Source organism: Leucoraja erinacea, chromosome 36, assembly GCF_028641065.1.
Source record: "Leucoraja erinacea ecotype New England chromosome 36, Leri_hhj_1, whole genome shotgun sequence".
Taxonomy (NCBI): Eukaryota; Metazoa; Chordata; class Chondrichthyes; order Rajiformes; family Rajidae; genus Leucoraja; species Leucoraja erinaceus.
The window spans coordinates 235,648-255,794 of NC_073412.1; the positions used below are offsets into that span (position 1 = coordinate 235,648).

At 44.0% G+C, this 20,147-nt stretch overlaps 1 protein-coding gene across 7 annotated transcripts in view; it reads right to left on the reverse strand.

The window, feature by feature from the left end:
- Nucleotides 1-20,147, reverse strand: part of tjp1a (tight junction protein 1a) — an 86,199-nt gene that overhangs the window by 13,966 nt on the left and 52,086 nt on the right. For all 7 annotated transcript variants that reach the window (XM_055662830.1, XM_055662834.1, XM_055662827.1 and 4 more), the window contains 14 exons: nucleotides 19,411-19,514; nucleotides 16,322-16,490; nucleotides 15,513-15,660; nucleotides 10,131-10,285; nucleotides 9,263-9,368; nucleotides 8,225-8,375; nucleotides 7,719-7,827; nucleotides 7,132-7,351; nucleotides 6,628-6,812; nucleotides 5,513-5,608; nucleotides 4,743-4,825; nucleotides 4,438-4,648; nucleotides 2,827-2,927; nucleotides 1,078-1,419 (listed from right to left, as the gene is read on the reverse strand). In XM_055662830.1, the coding sequence (XP_055518805.1) occupies nucleotides 1,078-1,419; nucleotides 2,827-2,927; nucleotides 4,438-4,648; nucleotides 4,743-4,825; nucleotides 5,513-5,608; nucleotides 6,628-6,812; nucleotides 7,132-7,351; nucleotides 7,719-7,827; nucleotides 8,225-8,375; nucleotides 9,263-9,368; nucleotides 10,131-10,285; nucleotides 15,513-15,660; nucleotides 16,322-16,490; nucleotides 19,411-19,514 (2,180 nt within the window). The remainder of the gene's footprint in view (nucleotides 1-1,077; nucleotides 1,420-2,826; nucleotides 2,928-4,437; nucleotides 4,649-4,742; nucleotides 4,826-5,512; nucleotides 5,609-6,627; nucleotides 6,813-7,131; nucleotides 7,352-7,718; nucleotides 7,828-8,224; nucleotides 8,376-9,262; nucleotides 9,369-10,130; nucleotides 10,286-15,512; nucleotides 15,661-16,321; nucleotides 16,491-19,410; nucleotides 19,515-20,147) is intronic.

A 20,147-nucleotide genomic window follows, 5' to 3' on the forward strand; every position in this document is an offset into this window, starting at 1 on the left:
ATGACCGCCTCCATAGTTCTCTGGGTGGAGAATTCCAAGGCCAAGGCCCTTCCTTCATCTCCGTCTAACAGTTGATGGAACTCAAAGAAACTGGGTCAACCATTAACAGACCCCATCGTTCTCACACCTCATCCAGCACTTCACCCAATGCCCTTTAGACATCCACTTATACAACATCCACTGGACCCCTCCCACCTGCCCAGCCCACTACATCCTCAAAGCACTGTAGCACCCATCAAACAACATTATCTCATCATAAAACCATGGCAATCCTGCTTGATTGTCATGATATTCTGATATCTCACTAGAATGATGCTACTTAAAGGACACCTGGACAGCTATGTGGATAGGAAAGGCTTGGACTAAATGAGCCAGGTTAATTATTGGAGACAGATAGAGAAGACAGTTTTCCCAGGGTGGAAATGTCAAAGACTATAGAGGGCATAACTTTAAGGAGAGTTGGGCAAAGTTTAAAGGAGATATGCAGGGCAAATGTGTTTTGCACAGAGAATGATGGGAGCCTGGAATGAGCTGCCAGGGGTGATAGTGAAGGCAGATACAATAGTAGGATTTAAGAAGCTTGTTGGCGGGCATTTGGATATGGAGGGATATAGATCATGTGCAGACAGAAGAGATTGATTGAATTTGCTATCCATTCAGCTATCTCTCCCATGCGATCTAACCTTCCAGAACAGCCTACCATGCAGAACCTTGTCAAACGCCTTTATAAAGTCCATGTACACAACATCTACAGCTCTGCCCTCATCAACCTTTTTGGTCACGTCTTCAAAAAAATCAATCAGATTAGTGAGACACGACCTCCCACATACAAAACCATGCCGACTATCCCTAGTCAGCCCTTGCCCATCCAAATGCCTGCATAATCTATCCCTCAGAATACTCTCTAGTAACTTTCCACTACAGATGTTCAGCTCACTGGCCTATCGTTCCCAGCATTTTCCTTGCATCCCTTCTTGAAAAGAGGTGCAACATTTGCCACCCTCCAGTCTCCCGGCACCTCTCCTGTATTTAAGGACGACTCATAAATGAAAATGCTTTGGTCACAGGCTGACTCACCGGTTGATTCGGCAAAGGTTTGTAGGCAGAAGAATCAACAGTGTGCACTTGTACTGGCAAAGATGGGAATGCTTGCGGCATGGATTCTGGGTGCATCATCGACGAATCTTCCCTTACTGGCTCCGAAGACCTAGTTATGGCAGCCTCGGTGAGTCCAATATCATCATTGAGAGTCTCATCCAGTTCTTGGTCAGTGTAGGCACCGCCTTCTGTGTCTGTGTCGTCGTAATCGGAAGTGTGCCGACTGTCTGTGCTATACATGGAGTACTCGCTACCTGGAGCCGACAGGTACGATAAACGGTCATCGTGCAAGTCAAGGTCATCTTCTGCTGCACCGTCAGCCTATGAGACAACACACCAAACCAGAGCACACAATCATGCAACTGTCCAAACTACACTCACTCAATAAAACATTTCAGCATTTGGGCATCTGCTAGATCATTAACAATGCAAATTGTTTGTTAACCAAATAATTTGTTGGGCATATCCAAGAAGGTTTTTTGTATAGTCAACTGGACGAGGGACCATATATAGGGAAATTAGGCTGGCTGGGCTACATGCATTTCAGTGCGAGAGCATTATGGAAACAGTGATCACAATCCCATAAATTTTAAGATAAGGACAAAGATACGATAAGGATAAGTTTGGACCTTTGGACAAAGCAGAGTACAACATGAGGTAAACGCAACAAAGAGTACATCTGTAGGCAAGTCTGACATGTGGGATTAGACACAAAATGCTGGAGTAACTCAGCAGGTCAGGCAGCATCTCTGGAGAGAAGGAATGAGTGACATTTCGGGTCGAGAGCCTTCTTCAGACTGACGTGTGGGAGTTGTTTAAAGAGTTGATCAGAGTTCAGGGAATTGAGAGTTGAGGATCGTCTTCAGGCATAAGGGATTAGTTTATGTCAGCCTCATGTTTGGCGCAGACATCATGGGCCAAATGCCCTATCCCTGTGCTGTTCTATAACTGAGATGATAACCTTTCACCCTCATGGCTTCTCTTGTAGGAGATTAACTTTAACGAGATAGGGGAATGCAACAATCAAACGATACTTGTGGCTATTCTTCAGAAACAATTCCACTTGGCAGAGATCAGACGTGGGAAGCATGGCCCTGCCAGGTTCAAACAGGTTCTGACTGGAATGGCTTTATTTTCACTTTGCTGAAGTTAGAGGCCAGACCAAGTACAATAATTGTACTTTTGCAGCTCCTTTTACTTTCAGCTTATTTCAACTCCACACATTTCCAGGGTTTGATTAATTTCCATACACGGACAAAGAATGTATGTACTCCAGCATGTGAATTCAAGGACGAATTTCACGATGTTAAGGGTAGTTTACATTACCTAAATTGCCTCGTGACCTAGGGGAGGCACAGTGGGCATAGCAGTAGAGTTGCTGCCTCACAGCGCCAGAGACCCGGGTTCCATCCTGATTACTGCCGCTGTCTGCACAGAGTTTGTACGTTCTCCCCGTGACCGCAAGGGTTTTCTCTGGGTGTTCAGGTTTCCTCCCACACTCCAAAAATGTACAGGTTTGTAGGTTCATTGGCTCCGGTAAAAATGGTAAATTATCCCTAGTGTGTCGGATAGTGCTAGTGTACCGGGATCGCTGATCGGTGTGGACTCTGTGGGCTGAAGGGCCTGTTTCCGCGCTGTATCTTTAAACGTTAATACAGCAGCTCATGGCGCATGGTTGGTGGGAACAAGGGGAAAGGAACATTCTAAAAAGCACAACTTCCATCATACCTTTCCCTCTGATACCCAAACTAACTGGTTCTGTTGCTGCTCGACAGATTCTTTCAATGCCCCATACCAGCCATCATTCATTGAATTCAAATTGATGTTCGCTGTAAAAAAAAGTCAGGAAAACTGTTATCACTTATTTTCCCCCAACAGCCTTTATTTGTGGTCGAAATGTCAGATTGCACAAACTTCCTACACAGCGAAACGTGAGGTTGTGTGTTGAGAATCCATGATGCAGTGGCACAAAGGTGAACAATGAACTTCCCCTCAGCATGCCCGGCATATCTTGCCCAATCAGCAGGAAACACCAGTGTACGGCCATCACACCCAAGCGCAGAGACTTAATCCCCACGTTCACCCGATAAACGGACACAGTAACACAATGCACAATTTACTGCAACACTTAGAAGTTGAACAACGGGCCATTGATAACTTTAGAAAGTTCAAACTGCTGGTCTCAGGATCCTGACTCACCCTGCATCCTGCAATATAACTGCAGGAACAGAACACAAACACAGCTCATAATTATTCTGGGGATCAGACAACTCTGGCAGAAGTAACAATGCTCTCACACAAACAGTATTGACAAAGATCTGCTTCTTTGGCGTGTGATGCTATGCAGTGACGATGCATCATCCCAAAGCGGCTGCTCTCTGATACCTACAATTTGATTTTGAGTATCGGACCTAGACAAAAATGCTGGAGAAACTCAGTGGGTGAGGCAGCATCTATGGAGCGAAGGAATAGGTGACGTATCGGTTCACGACCTCTTCCCCTTTCTCATCCACAACCACATGTTTGTGTCGACGTGCAGGCTCAGCACACCCATCTCCACCTCCCTCCAGACCTCTTCCACTGTCACAACAAGCAACCTACATTCAGTTGCTTTAACTCCAAATTACTGCAAAACTAAAGTCTTCAATTTTGTCCACAAACTCTATCTTTTTCTCGTCAAACCTCAAACACTAAACACTGATTGATGGGTATAAATTTGAGATAAAAAAAAAAAAAATAATAGGGTGGCACAGTGGTAGAGTTGCAGTCTCACAGCGCCAGAGACCTGGGTTCAATCCTGACTGCAGATGCTGTCTGTACGGAGTTTGTACATTCTCCCCGTGACCTCGTGGGTTTTCTCTGAGTGCTTCGGTTTATTCCTACACTCCAAAGATGTACTGGTTTGTAGGTTAATTGGCATCGGTAAAAATTGTAATTTGTCCCTAGTGTGTAGGATAGCGCAGAGTACATAGTGATCGTTGGTCGGCACGGACTTGGTGGGTCGAAGGGCCTGTTTTCACAATGTATCTCTAAAGTAAAGACTCAACCAGACTATTTCTAATTGTAGTATTCTACTTTGCCACATTCCATTGACCATATTCTCACCATTAACATCATCCATCTCTGACCTGCATGAACAACCCTCTCCCGATCACCACCATGCAGCTTCCACTTTTCTCCATCAGGCAGAGTCCTGCCCAACACACTGCTGCTCGTTCCAAATTACACCACCCTTTTGCTTCTTACCACTTGTCAACTTGTAAAACATTTATGTCACATTTGTTACAATGCTGTGGTCTAATTACTTGTTCCATGTTCAGGTTTGTATGTTACACTCACCCGTGAACAGATGATGATTGTTCTTCCGTAGTTTCAAGGCACGCTCAAACAGCTTGCGAGCACTCTTTCGAGACTCGGGACAGAGTCTTTGTCGCATTGTTTTCACGCCTTGCTTGGAATCAGGGTTTAGAAATAGTACAATTGGGTACCACTGAGCATAATTCAACCGATCCACTGCATTTGGAGTAATGTCTAATACTGCATGCTTATCCTACAACAGCAAAAAGGCAATTGTAAATACAGAGATCACTTCAGACTCGACAAACATAAATTGGTCCATCAGCAACGTCAGAAAGGCATCTTACCCTGTCAATGACTTGTTTGATTGTGTGCAGCCGGATAATACCCGAGCTGTGCTGATCCGTGCCGGCATCTCTGGGCTCGCTCCCTGCGACATAACAGACCACGTCAGCCACTCAACATTTGAAGCAAAGCAAACATTTTGTCTCATTGCTAATTCACATTTTCCACGTTTCTTAGAATGTTGAAATAAGGAGCTGCCGATTCTGGTTTACAAAAAAACAAAACAAAGTGTTGGAGTAACTCAGCGGGTTTGGGCAGCATCTCTGGAGAACATGGATAGGTTACGGTTCAGGCCAGGACCTTTCTTCAGGCTGGACAGAAGAAGAGTCCCGACTCAAAACCTCACCTATCCATGTTCTCCAGAGATGCTCTCTGATCTGCTGAGTTATTCCAGCATTGCATCTACCTTTGATTTAAACCAGCATCTGCAGTTCTTTCCTACACATGGATAGGCTGGGCTTGTTTCCACTGTAACAAAGTAGACTGAGGGATAACCTGATAGAAGTATACAGGATTATAAGAGGCATGGTTGTGGCATCAAAAGCAAGAATACAGGCAAAGAGTGTGGTGTAGATGGGCAAAAAGATGGCATGGATATGGTGGGCTGGGCTGCAGAGCTCTCACTTTGTTGCTGCCATCTGACACCTGGGAAGAGAACTGCTCCGTGGCATCAGATGACATCCAGAGTCACGGCAGTGGCTTCTCCTGGACAGTGCTCTTGCCCAGCCATGACACAGAAACAGAGTGGGAGGTGGAGGCAGCTGAAACTTACTTGCAATTTCATACAGGTTTGGCTCCTCTCGGGCAAGCTTCTCCCGAGCAATGTCAGCAAGGGATCCAAAGATGACCACTGGCCGCAGGAACCCAGCTTGAAGACAAACAAATTAATTACTATCAACATAAAGTAAATCAGCAGTTACGACACGTTTGGACAATTCATGCTGTGGGTCAAATCCTGAGCACAAATGATGAAGACAGGCGATGGCAGGAGCAGGTAATGTGGGGCTCATCCAATATTATTGACTTTACACCAAAAATACTTGGGGCAGTTAATGACAATTAAACCAAAGATGCACAGATACACATCAGGAACTATGTAGAACACCAAGTGCTGCATCTCATTAATTCCACAGCAGGCAGGCCTTCAAGTGCATTCACATAAATAATTTTAGCAGTAGTTTCTGCACGTTTATAACATATTTGCATTATTACATGAACTTGTCCTGTCCCTGGTTGAGTGACAAGCCGGGTGCAAATGCCAGCATCCAGGCCGTGCATGAACCCTTGTCCTGTCCCTGGTTGAGTGACAAGCAGGGTACCAGTGTCAACATCCTGGCCATGTTACTGCTGGGACACACACCAGCTCTTCCTGCCTGGCCATGGTGATTAGACAATATAGAAACCCCCCTCACAACAATGAGATCAGCCTTCTGCAGAGTGCCGCTCTCCCCCTCGTGTCAACTGACAAAATGACCAACTATAGACAGGAACAGGAACGTTCGATGTCGAGCAATCTTCACACACTGGCTTCACAAAGTTGCCTCTGCACAGGTTAGACCGCCCTCTGTCCCCACGAGGCACGGACTGTGAACTGAGACCACTCTCTGCTCCCACACTGGGCATGGACTATGAACCAAGACCACCCTCAGCTCCCACTCCCTCGTTCGGCACTGACTCATGTTAATCCAATAAAGTAAATGCCTCAGTGGCGACAGTTCCACATGCTGAAGGGGAATATGTGCCCTGCTCCCAAGAGCATGACCTGTATATTATGTGCAGTTTCAGACGATCTTTCCAAGCACTATGTGATGACAGAATGCGAGGCCGGGGCAGAGAGACAACATCAACTTTCCTTTGCATGAAGGCTCATTTTGAAGGTGTCAATACCTTCTCGAAGGACGACCCTCTCATAAGCTGGGAACTTAGTGTGAACTGGCTGAGCTGAAAGGTCTTCCCTGCTTTTCCTCAGGTTTCTCTTTGAGCTGCGAAGTCCACGGAAGCGCCAGAAGTCAGCACGATCGCCACCGGCCGTTTTTGGAAGTGTGTACTGCACGCTGGATAACTGCTCGGCTCTGAGTACAACCACAGACAAATTTCAACATCAACCAGTGACCACGTCAAGAAACTACATCATGCTGCACTTTTTCCTTAAGTTAAAAGTTAAGATTTTCTTAAGGCAAATTTCTAATATTCAGGCTATTGTTTTCAGGAGAACAGATGGAAATATATCTTGCAACAGTTATGTTCTCAATTTAGGTTGCAGAGTGGCTCGTGTCTAAACATTTCAACAGGACTGGAAAATCAGTGTTCGATTGAGCAATCATTTATCCAAATTCTACAAAGCTTATCACAAAATAATAAAGTGCTACTGAGTGGAAGTTCTTCACACACCTGTTTCTGTTTGGGATGATACCCCTTTCCACCTCCTTGTGGTTTTTGCCGATTCGGATGGCGAGCCAGGAACCTAGCTTCCCATTGTAGAGCGTGTCCACCACACGGAACACCTCACCGCGGTTAAAGCTCAGGCCGTAGGGAGATTCCTTCTCATAGTCAAAGTGAGTCCGGATGTAGAAAGAATCACCCACATCAGATTCCACAATACGTCGATAGACTGGAATAGGAAATATTTTTACGATGAATATAAAGGACCCGGCTGTATTAAAGGTTCGGGCTAGACTGCAAATACAAGACTAATAATAGAAACCATAAATCATTCAAACTCTGCAGCCTGCCAACACATTTAACAAAATGATAGTTTCTATCCATCGTCGACAGGAATAAAAACATTACTTTTTCTCTCCACAAACGTTGATGATCGGATGCGAGGTATTTGCAGCATTTTCAGATTTCATATTTTTACCGTTAACAGCTCTTCTCTTTGTAAAGATCTGCAAACCCCTCTTGACAAATGACTACATCTCTGGATACTGAACTACTTTAGCTTGTACTGAGCTTGTGACTACAGTCGTGCAGCTCACCATCTTTCTTTTGTTGTGCCAGGATGGTAACCTCCTCGCCTTTTGGCAGGTCAAGCAGAAACAGCACTGCCTCCTCACGGATGATGTTTGCAAAGTCCACATTGTTGACCTGTGTGGTGACAGGCAGGTTAGATACACAGTAGTACATACTCAGACTGACTCCGCTACCAACAAATGTTGCTGTTCCATTTTGCAGAACACAACAAGCATAAGTTGGATGTGTCAGCACCCTTCAACTACATTTAGGAATTCCACCAAGAACATTACATTTTCTATTCTTACTCTCAGTAACATAATTGAAACTTTAGATATGATGACAAATGGAAGTTAGTTTCCATGGTTATTTTCTTTGACTTTACTGAAAGGTGTTGCACTGCTGGCTTTCATAAGATGCATCACAAAATACACTGGCATGTCAATGTTTACTCTGACAAAATATTATATCCTCAAGTGTATGTTGAGTCACATTTGGGTCAATCAAACAATCATTGCCAACATGGCCTCACCCTGAGGATCTGATCTCCTTCCTCGAGACCTTCTTTGGCCGCGGGACTATCCTCCAAAACTCCGGCCACAAATATTCCCACGTCATTCCCACCTGCCAGACGGAGTCCAACACTTTCACCCTTCTTAAACTTAACCAGCTTCATACTTGGCCTGAAAAAGATTACATAGTAAAAACATAGCAGTTAATTCTCCACCCACAAAACACACACACATTTGTTTACAGAACATGGGATGACCCTGGTGTTCACTATGTTCACTCCTTCCCAGAATTAATCGTCAACGTCCTCACATAACTTGTTTGTCTCAAAATTAATCGGGAGAATCTAGTATTCAAATTCCTGCTATGGTTTAGTGCCCTGAATAGAATGCAATCGATCCTCACCCAATTCCAAATAACGTTCTATAATATTTTTCTATCCATATAAAAGGCAAAAAGAACCAAATCCAGGCCCTGAATTCAAGTTAAATGTTGACAGCTTTTCTTCCAGAAGTCCTTTCTGCATTCAGATTTAATTTTCTGTAACCTTTCTACAGCACAGATAAAGGCCAATCACTAACTGTGCCATGGCGGTGTTAACTCTCCACACAAGAACATCCGCACATGGTCCCTGCAAAAGTTCACATCCATCACCCTTCCCAAATCCATCAAGGCTTCCCACATAAACCAATGCTGTTGGCTTCAACAAATGCATCCCGCAGAACATGGATACAATTAACACTCACATGGAGTGGTCTCGATCTCTTTTTTCGAACGCTGGCATTCATTTAGAAAAATGCACAACCAGAACTTTAATTTCCAATACCTACCCAGTGCACAAAGCCAAGCTATTGATTCATTTTGGATATTTGAATGCCAAGTACATCCTGTGGATGCAATCACCCACAGAATATATTATATATTATATAAAAGCTCTGTTCTATAAAGGCAACATACTGGGGAAACAAAGTTTGAATTCAAATCGTAGTCATTGCAGATTGAAGCATATGACATAAAATGTCTGTGAACCAATAAAGTTAATGCAACTTAGCAGAATTACCTCAGCATCCCTTCATCGTGAGTTGAGTTTGGAATAGGTGCATCGGACGGACTGACTGGTAAATCTACATCGGGCTGCCCAGGCTGAGCGTACACTGGCTTCGGCTCTGCAGAAACACACAAGTTAGATGCCACTTGGAAAATAACTTCAACATATAAATGGTCTCTCATTCTGACTGGGCTCTCATAGGTTGATCAATTGCACTCTTATTTTAAAGGGGAACAACTAGTATAACTACGTGTATTTGGAAACATGCGGTGAATGTTTCTCAATATATATCTACCGCAAAAGAAATGTAACTTTATAACAGTAGAGACAGTCCAAATTCAGGAACAGTTTCTTCCCAGCTGTTATCAGGCAATTGGACCATCCTATCACCAACTAGAGAACAGCCCGGACCTCCCATCTACCTCACTATAGAGACCTTGGAACCATCTATAATCGGACCTAATCTTGTACTAAACGTCATTCCTTTACCCTGTATCTGTACACTGTGGATCTTGTACTAAACGTCATGATCCTGTATCTGTACACTGTGGACATCTTGATTGTAATCATGTATAGTCTTTTCGCTGACTGGATAGCAATCAACAAAAAAGCTTTTCATTGCACCAGTGACAATAACTATAAACTAAACTAATTTAAATCTTGTGCCAGAATGCACACGTTAGAGTCACTGAGTTAAAGATACACAACACAAGGCCCATCAATTCTGCACAAAACACCCATTTACACAAATCCAACATTAATCCATTTTTTAGTTTTGGTTATATTAGTTGTACATGCCAAACCTACGAATGGAATCCTTCCCAACAAAAATGCCCTTGAAAAAGTACCGCTTCTAAATCAATAATGGTCACGAGCAGACCTGGCAATGGAGGAGCTTGCTTCTCTGTTCCCTCCTCAACAACTGCAGAAACGGGCTCTTCAACAACTTTAACTGCCTCGTCCGTGTTCTTCACTGGTGTTGAGACTGCTTCTGGTTTGGGTCCTCTGATCACATCATCTTCACGGGACCTCTGACTGAGAAGTGAACACAGAATTTGCCACGGTTTAACGGTTATTTTATTCCTGCTCCAGCAACAAAATCCCTGCACGGTGTACTCACAAACCATTTGCTTGTGTTGCCAGAGTACAACAACAGTGCACACTTGGTGAATCTCCCAGCTTCACAACACTGTTCTGCCATGGGCACAATGATTAAATTAGTCACACATTGAAATGCTTTGCAGTGCAACACTTGAAACATAGCTGCTACTGTAATTTAGACTAATGTTTAGCCAGGCCCTACAAGTACTGGTCAAAAACATCAGTCCTGCGCACTGACGTTTCAGACTCAGTGACTAACATCTCATCCAGATATTCTGTTCTCTCTCCCATTCAACAATTCCCCCTCAGGAAGCTCTGGTTTACTTTATCTCTCCATTCTCCTCTTCATGGAGCTGCCCTTTCCCATCTGATTCACCTCCCTCAATGGCCCCAGATACTTGCAGAAAAGCAAAACACTACAGATTATAGAAATTAAGAAACAAAATGCTTGAAACACTCAGATCAGGCAGCATCTGTGGGGAGATACAGATAACATTTTGTTGAAGGCTTTTCATAATTTCAAAATGTGTTTTAAATTGCAGACTACGGAGGGTGAAGCACAAAGAACAAAATACAGCAACCCTACTCACCGATATATAATGGTTGCAATGTGAATCTACAAAATATACCACACCTATTTGCCTACGGTATCAATGAGGAGCTCTTTCACGCTGCATACTGCCTCTTATGGAAGTACACTCGGTCCCTAATGGCTGTGGTTAAATCATCAACTTCTCTGCAACAGCACAGTGAGTGCCCCTTCACTAGAAGGAAGATGGTGAGTGAAGAACCAATAACCTTCTGAACCGTGCCTATATATATTCATTTGTAAAGGCAGGGACTGATTATAGAGAATCAGCATGGATTGGTGCAAGGAAAATCCTGTAAACTAGTCTAGAAGATTCAAGCATATAGATTCCATGGCAAACTGGTTAATTTGGGCGGCACAGTAGTAATGTTCGATCCTGACTGTGGGCACTGTCTGTTAGAGTTTGTATGTTCTCCCTGTGACAGCGTGGATTTTCTCTGGGTGCTCCGGTTTCCTCCCACATTCCAAAGACGTGCAGGTTTGTAGGTTAATTGGCTTCCGTAAATTGTCCCTAATGCGTAGGATATAACTCGTGTACGGGTGATTGTTGATCGACACGGACTCAGTGCACCAAAGTGTTTCCACACTGTATCCCTACACTAAACTAAATTGTATCCAAGATTGGCTTGAAAGGAGGCAGCAGAAAGTGGTGGAAGGGTGCTGTTTCTGAATGGAGGCTAGGATCTTTCCTACTTGGTTATTATTAAGATTATGCATTTTGGGAAGTCAGACACATACAGAACACGGACAGTAAATGGTCAGGGATTAAAGATCGTTGATTAATGGAGACCTTGGGGGCCGTCCACCATTCCCTGAAAATGGCAACACAGGTAGGTAGGGTGGTGAAGGGAGCATATGTCATCTTGCCTTCATAGATAGATGCAGAGAATGTGGCTTGGGAGCCAATCACCCAACTTTACTTGAACTACGTAGGCCGCTATTGGGAGTTTTGTGTGCAATTCTGGTTGTCACACGATGGGAGACATGAGCAAAACACAATGCACTGAAGGAACTCAGTGGTCAGGCAGCATCTGTTGAGCAAATAGATTGATGACTTTTGGGTTGGGACCCTTCTTCCAACTGAGGAAAGATGGATGGAGTGCAGAGGAGATTTACCAGGATGTCGCCTGGTGTGCAGAGGAGATTCACCAGGATGCTGCCTGCAGCCGAGGGCTTGTTATGGTGGGAGGTGGGTCTTGTTTTCCCTGGAGCAAAGGAGGCTACGCAGTGACCCGATGGAAATATGTAAGATTATGAGAGACACAGATACTTAAATTCATTGTCCCATGGTAGGGTACCAGAAAAAAAAGAAAAGCAGGTTTAAGTGAGAGGGAGAAATGTTAAAGGAGATCCAAGGGTTTAATTTTTTTATAAAGAGTGTTTGATGTCAGAGGGAATGATGGAATCAAATACTATTAAGATGCCTCGTTATGACAATCAGACAGACTATTAAATAGGCATTGAAGGTATGGTCCAAATGGAATTTGTGTAGATGGGCAAATGGGTGGACATAGATATGATAGTCCACAGTCCTCTCTGACCTCATCCACCTTACTTTCCAGCATCTGCAGTTCATTCCTTGCCAATTAGTTGGATTAATCCACAACAAACACAAAATAGTTCATATTACAGAGCATCTAATGAAAGCTAAAGATTAGATGTTCCTAATGTCATTCGGACAACATTACTTCAATAGAATGGGAAGCAAAAGATAGTGCCACTTTCCAGATTAGTTTAGTTTTGTCAACATAACAATTGTAACAACATAACATAATAATTGGCGTTTATGAATCAGTGGTTCCTGAAAAGAGACATAAGTGTTGCAAAGCCAGCAAGCACATACTGCATAAAAGAGGCTGCCTGCAAATACGAGTGTTTTGTCAGAAGTTGATCAGTAATATTTCTGACCAGAAGGTGGAGCCGTTCCCTCAGAAAACCCAATACACAGATGAACCGAGGAACTCTTTACTTTATCGGCGTACAGCACGGAAACAGGCTGTTCGGCCCACATTCTCCATGCTATCCGAGACACCTACCTTACCAAGACCTATCTGCATTTAGTTCATATTTCTTTAAACATTTCCTATCCAGGTACCAATGTGAATGTCTTAAATCTCTACCTATGTGGAAAATATGATCCCTAGATCAATGTTATATTTGTTTAAGGAACTGCAGATGCTGGAAAATCAAAGGTAGACAAAAATGCTGCAGAACCTCAGCGGGTGAGGCAGCATCTATGGAGCGAAGGAACCAGTCTGAAGAAGGGTTTTGGCCTGAAACGTTGCCTATTTCCTTTGCTCCACAGTTGCTGCCGCACCCGCTGAGTTTCTCCAGCATTTTTGTCTACCTTCAATTTTATATTTGTCCCTTTACAATCTGGCCCCTCAGGTTTTAGACTCCCTTGTCATGGGAAAAGGACAGCAACACAACCCCCTCCCCCCACCCCACCCCCGGCTCTGCCTCTCATAATTATACAAACCTCGACAACTCACCCCTCAGCTTCCTTTGCTTCAGGGAAAACTGCCTCAGTCAATCTTATCTCTCCTTAATCAAGCCTTTTGGTCTGGGCAACATTCCTGTGAATCCTTAAACCCCCTTTAGCTCAATCCCAGCCATCCTATAAAGCAGCGACCAGAACTACACAGAGCACTCCAAGCCTGGCCCAACCAATCAGCCACCAGTTTCAAAAAGGTAAATAAGATTTTAATTTTTAAAAGAAAGCTGCAACTTTACATGTCTTCTTAGAGAAGCCATAACATCCTTAAGACAGAAATATTGTGTCCCTGAGCTAGAGAGTCGAACACAGCTCCTGATTCTGATCACCAGGCAGTGATTCAGGGGAGAGGGTCAGGCAAGATGTCCTATTGCTCGGTGTTAGTGATGTTGGTAGCAGCACAGGAGCTCATCCCAACCAGATTGCAAGAAATTCAGAAATTGGGAAATGCAGTAAAATCATATTTAAACAGAAATTCACATACTAAAAAGTTAGTTTGAAAATCTGTACAGCTATAGAACGATAAGAAAGACTACACATTTTGGAAGGAGAAGCTGAAAAGAGAAACAAGGTTCCATATCAACCATAAATAACAATTGAACAGATGGAATCACAATAAATTGTAAAAGGGAGCCAGGAAGAGAAAACGACGATGGCTGTGCTCATGAGAGAGACGCGCTAGTTGGGAACTAACAGTACATGCAGTAAATACCAAGGCAACAACTCCTGGATTACTGCTGCTCTTACAGGTAGAAGCTCAGTCACCATCCTCTGCTGGCTTCATGGTTTGACATTGGGTAAAACAGTTGCATCATCTGGTCATTGTCAGACTGCACTCTTCACTATCAGGCACAAAAATACCAACAGGTGCACAGTTTCACATTGTATCACTGTCAAAATACACTTGAATCGACCCTAGATACAGAATGAACAGAAAACGGCATTCACCAACTTACAGAGTCCTGAAATACCAGCAGAACTACATTCTTCAATCTCTCAAGTGAGTTTCAGTTATTCTTCTCCACTGATGTCATCCTGCACAACTGAGCCAAAAATAGAGTGCTTCCTATGCTTAAGGCACAGACCTTGTAGCCTGACAGCTCCCATACTGAACAAAGGCAGGAAACTGAGGCACTGGATATACAAGTTAACCTTTCACAGTCATGCATTAGTGAGTGAAAATTCTATGGGAGGCAACATGTAAAGGGGATGTATCAATCTGCAGAGACCTCACTGACAGCAAGCTCAGACAGTAACACCAAAACTCAGCTCCTGGATTTTAAAATTAAGAACCAATTTCCCTCGCAGAATCGTCACCATGATCTGGGGCCCTGGAATTCAGTCGATGTTTCCCAATTACTGAAGAGCCAGCTCTACCACCAATCATTGTGCAGATCCCAAACCCAAGTGAGATGTTCTTTTGCCCATTTACAGGAAAGGTGGCACCCAGTTAGACAATGAGGATAGGAAAACCGGGAGACACAAGAGGGTACAGATGCTGCATTTGATTTAAAAAAAAACTACTGGAGGCAGTCAATGGGTCAGGCAGCATCTGTGAAGAGAAAGGGGTAGGTATCATTTTGGGTTGGGACCCCTCTTGGTTTTGCTCCACAGCTGCTGCCTGGCCTGCTGAGTTCCTCCAACTGCTTTTTGCAGAGGATCATCAGGCCAGTCCCTTGATGCATGGCAAAGAGTTACAATGACCCATCCCTGACTAGGTAATACAGACACAGACAGGGGGCATTCAACATATTCTGCAATGAAAACTGACCAAAATATACAATTTTTCTAGTTATATTGTCAATGATCAAAAATATCAAAATGATCAACATCTCTAATGTATGAGAGATCATAGAACTCAATTATGTAGAAATAAGACAAGAGTGCAGAAGCTGGATTTTCTGAAATCTAAAAATTATACAGCCCAAAAAAACTAGTGTACAGTACAACCTTCCACACAATACAATGAATTAAGCCCCCCACACAATACAATGAACCTCCCCACAATACAATTAACCTCCCCCCCAAACAAGTCAATTAACCCCCCCCCCCCCCAAAGAGAAAAGGCAGTGGTCTACCTTCCATTGCTGATGGGCTGTGGAGAATGGTGCGAGTGGTCAGACCAATCTGACTGCTTGTCAGGCGAGCGGGAACGACTGCGCAAGCGAGGCCTCTCATTTGAATGGTTGGAATGATCAGATACCAGCGAATGGATTTCTGAAATATCTAACAACAACATTCACAGGCTCATGTGCTGTTACTTAACACCAACTCAAATTGCAATAAAAGCGAATCTCCATTGCTTTAGTTGTTTGCAGACAGCATTGTGTGGGCAGTATCACAGGCTGCACACTGCAACCGCTCATCTCTCTCAGTGAACCCAGTTACCCTGTTGTGCTGATCCTAGACTGGCTCATAACTTAAACTGACTCCAGTCTACAGCACATTTCACACTGCCATTTCTTTTGAGGACGAATGGTGGTACAGCAGTAGAGTTGCTGCCTTACAGCGCCAGAGATCCAGGTTTGATCCTGACCACTGGTGCTGTCTCTATGTTATTTGTACGCTCTCCCCATGACATATGTGGGTTTCTCCGAGATCTTAGATTTCCTCCCACACTCCAAAGACGTACAGGTTTGTAGGTTAATTGGCTTGCTATCAATGTAAAATAAATTGTCTGCAGTGTGCGCAGGGTAGTGTTGATATGCAGGGATCGCTGGTCGGCGCGGACTCAGTGGGCCGATGGGCCTGTTTCCGTGCTATATCTCTAAATTAAATTACTGCTCTTTACCAATCAGATACTAAACCTCTGCTCAACACATCACTTACATTCCAAAGCCAGAAGCAAATGGGACCACAATCCTATCCCATTGGTTCATACACTTACCATCTCTTTCAGAAGCATTTGCAGAAGGAATGCTGTCTTCCAAATCAGGCACATTTAGGAGAGTGGCTCTTTCATCTCTCTGTACCACCATTTTAAGTTTGCCCTTTGATCTCTCTATTAGTTTCTTTGCATCTCCCAATGACATGTTTTCTGTAACAGTGCCATTGATCTGTAATGGAACAAAAGAATCATAGTAATACTGAGCTTGGAAGCCAAATGCAAATACCACAGACCTTATCTATAAGCAACAGTCAAAGGAAGACAATAGCATGCTCTATGGTACACACAGTTCAAACAATGCTATTACCACTTGGTTTCTGCATTTGTATAGATAGCATTCTTCTGAAAGAGCAGAGTATTTCCTTTATCAGCAAAGCAGCAAACGGCAATCACAACTCTGCACCTCAGCAGATCTTTGTCAGCTCAAATTACAACATGATTTGATGAATTGACCAAGATGCTATTATATTAAACCCAAAGCATAACCTAACACACCATTCAGTGCAGTCGCTCAGCATATTGTACAGATATCAAACTGATAACACTTTGAAACATGAATGTACAGTGTGACAGCATAACATTTAATGGCAGGTCAACAGCAACAATTTTGTTTTATAAACACAATTTAAATATAGTTTCATTGTTGCTTGAGATGGCTGCTTATTTCAAAAGCTACATACTTAAGGTTTCCTTTACTTCCAAAACCTGTTGCACATCACTCCAAATGGTCATAACATTGACAGTTGATCCTGGCCCACACCAGCTGCCCACCAAAGCCAGCTGCTAGATCTTCCCACCAGCCCTTTCTCAACAGCTTCACTTTTTTTTCCACTATGTATTTATCCAATTTCTTCCTTAGAGGCCCCAATCGAATCTGCCTCTAGCACAACTGCAGTCATTATTTCAGATTCACCCACAAGTTGTGTAGAAAGGTTATTCTGCTCAATTCGTTTCCCCACTAAGTAATACCTATGATCTCTCGTCCTTCGCTATCCATCTGTCCAGCTCACATTATTTTATATACTTCAAACAAATCTCACCTTGGCTTTCTCCAACCTCTCCTTGGAACAATAGTTCTTCATCCCAGAAACCTCTCCCTACCGGATCTGCATCCTCCCCAGCTCCTTTACACATTTCCAATAATATGTGCAGAGACTTTCCATGTTATATCTCAAAGCTAAACTAGAACATAATGTCACAACTCCTATACTCAATACCCTGACGGACGAAGGCAGATGTGCCAAATACCTTCTTCATACCCCATCTACCCGTGTCAATACTGTCATGGAACTATATACTGTACCTGCATCCCACAATCTCTGTTCTACAAATGCCCCAGGGCCCTACCATAGCTATGTCCTGCCAGAGTTTATCTTATCAAAATGCAACACTCACATTTACCCAAATTAAAATCTATCCGCCAAAAACTAAATTATAAAACTAGACGGAATGGTTTGATCTTGTGTGGGACATCCGGAAGTGGCGGTGCTGCCCTGGCAGCAGCGGCTCGCCTGCAGTCCGTTTGTTTTTACTTTTTGTGTTGTTTTTTTCAGTTTTGTCTAGTTAAGTTTTTGGTTTTTAGGTTGTGTTTATGTGGGGTGGGGGGGTTGAAACGGGGCTTGCTGTCTCTCCCATCGGGGGAATGTGACTTTTTTGTCGTATCCCCCTTCACTGCCTCTGTCTGCGCTGAGGCCTAATGGCAGAGCGAGACTCCGGAGGCAGAGCCAGTCAGGACTTGCCCTGGGCTCGATCCCGTGAGGGCGGTCCGGCTCGGGGCTGGAATGGCGCTCCCGTGAGGGGCTGTGACGCTCCCGTGAGGGGCTGTGGCGCTCCCATCGGAGCGGCCCAGCTCGAGGGAGGTACCGCGCTCCCGTCGGAGCGGCCCAGCTCGAGGGAGGAACGGCACTTACGTGAGGGCGATCCGGCTAGGGGCTGGAACGGTGCTCCGGTGGCTGGGACGGCGTTCTGGCGGCGGTGACCCGAGTCCGGGGTTCAGCCACGGGCCAGCGGCTGCATCCACTGGACTAGAGGGCGGCAGCTTCAACCACCCCGGGCCGCGGTGTTTGAGCCGGCCCGTTTGCGGGGTTCGGTGAGCCGCGGGACTGGTTGTACCATCGCCCGGTGGGGTATCGCCTCAGCGCAGAGGGACAAGAGGAGGGACAAGACTGCAGCCCTAAGATTTTTGCCTCCACCACAGTGAGGAGGTGTTTTGAGGACTCACTGTGGATGTTAATTTGTGTTTGTGGTTGTTTAATATTGTATTATTGTATGTATGACTGCAGGCACAAAATCTCGTTCAGACCGTAAGGTCTGAATGACAATAAACATAGAAACATAGAAATTAGGTGCAGGAGTAGGCCATTCGGCCCTTCGAGCCAGCACCGCCATTCAATATGATCATGGCTGATCATCCAACTCAGTATCCCGTACCTGCCTTCTCTCCATACCCTCTGATCCCCTTGGCCACAAGGGCCACATCTAACTCCCTCTTAAATATAGCCAATGAACTGGCCTCAACTACCCTCTGTGGCAGAGAGTTCCAGAGATTCACCACTCTCTGTGTGAAAAAAAGTTCTCCTCATCTCGGTTTTAAAGGATTTCCCCCTTATCCTTAAGCTGTGACCCCTTGTCCTGGACTTCCCCAACATCGGGAACAATCTTCCTGCATCTAGCCTGTCCAACCCCTTAAGAATTTTTGTAAGTTTCTATAAGATCCCCTCTCAATCTCCTAAATTCTAGAGAGTATAAACCAAGTCTATCCAGTCTTTCTTCATAAGACAGTCCTGACATCCCAGGAATCAGTCTGGTGAACCTTCTCTGCACTCCCTCTATGGCAATAATGTCCTTCCTCAGATTTTGATAAAGGTAATTCTATTCTATTCTACTTAAGATTTCATTATTTTAATAAATAAATAATAAGAATTTTTAGAATTAAGGACAAGGGCCTTACCTCTTCCTTATAAAACGCTTTCAAATGGCAGTGCACTTTCAGCTCAATTTCAATATGGAATGGGAGAGTGAGATGAAGGAAAAACTAAAAAGGATTGACATTCAAGCTGTTGAAAAAGGGAAGCCTAAACGTGACTGACCTTCAATACGACATCTCCCTCATGGATGTTACCATCCTTGGCAGCCAGCCCTTCTGAAGAGATCTCTTTCACAAAAATGTGACTTGCCAATCGCAGACCGTACTCTGAGAAAACAAATCAATTGATGGTAATTCTGAAAGCAACAGAGTTCTTTTATAGAACAGTGTTAAAAATAGGAAAATTTTAAAATTCAGAGATAAAAAACTGCTCAATTTGAGCAAGAATGTATAATCAGAAAATTCTAAACATCTGTTCCATTGATTCATCTTTTCGGAAACTTCCATTTGCTACTGATTTTAAACAAGAGTGGCTTAGGTGCTAGGTGAGTGATGGTACTTGCCGTGGAAACAGCTTGAATGTAAACAGTTGATGTCATTCAGTAATCCATGTTTGTCCCTCCAACACGTTTCACAGATCGGTTGGCTGTCAATTCACTACCCGAGTTTGTACCAGGTGAGAAGCCGAGCACAACATTGGCCTCCTGGTTCACTCTCCCTCCCACACTAAATTACCCAGCCAATATCCTCACCTTTCACAGGACCAAGCCCTACTTGCACCACAAGATCTATGGAACTTAAATTCAAATAATCTGGAATGTGGTAAACGACCAGCAATGACACAACCCCAGCAGGTGACCGTTCTAGGTCTGAATGTCATTACCTCAATCATATTTTGCGTGCAACATCAGACAGGATGTGGGCTTCAAATAGTTAACATTTTAATACTGTTTTAAACCA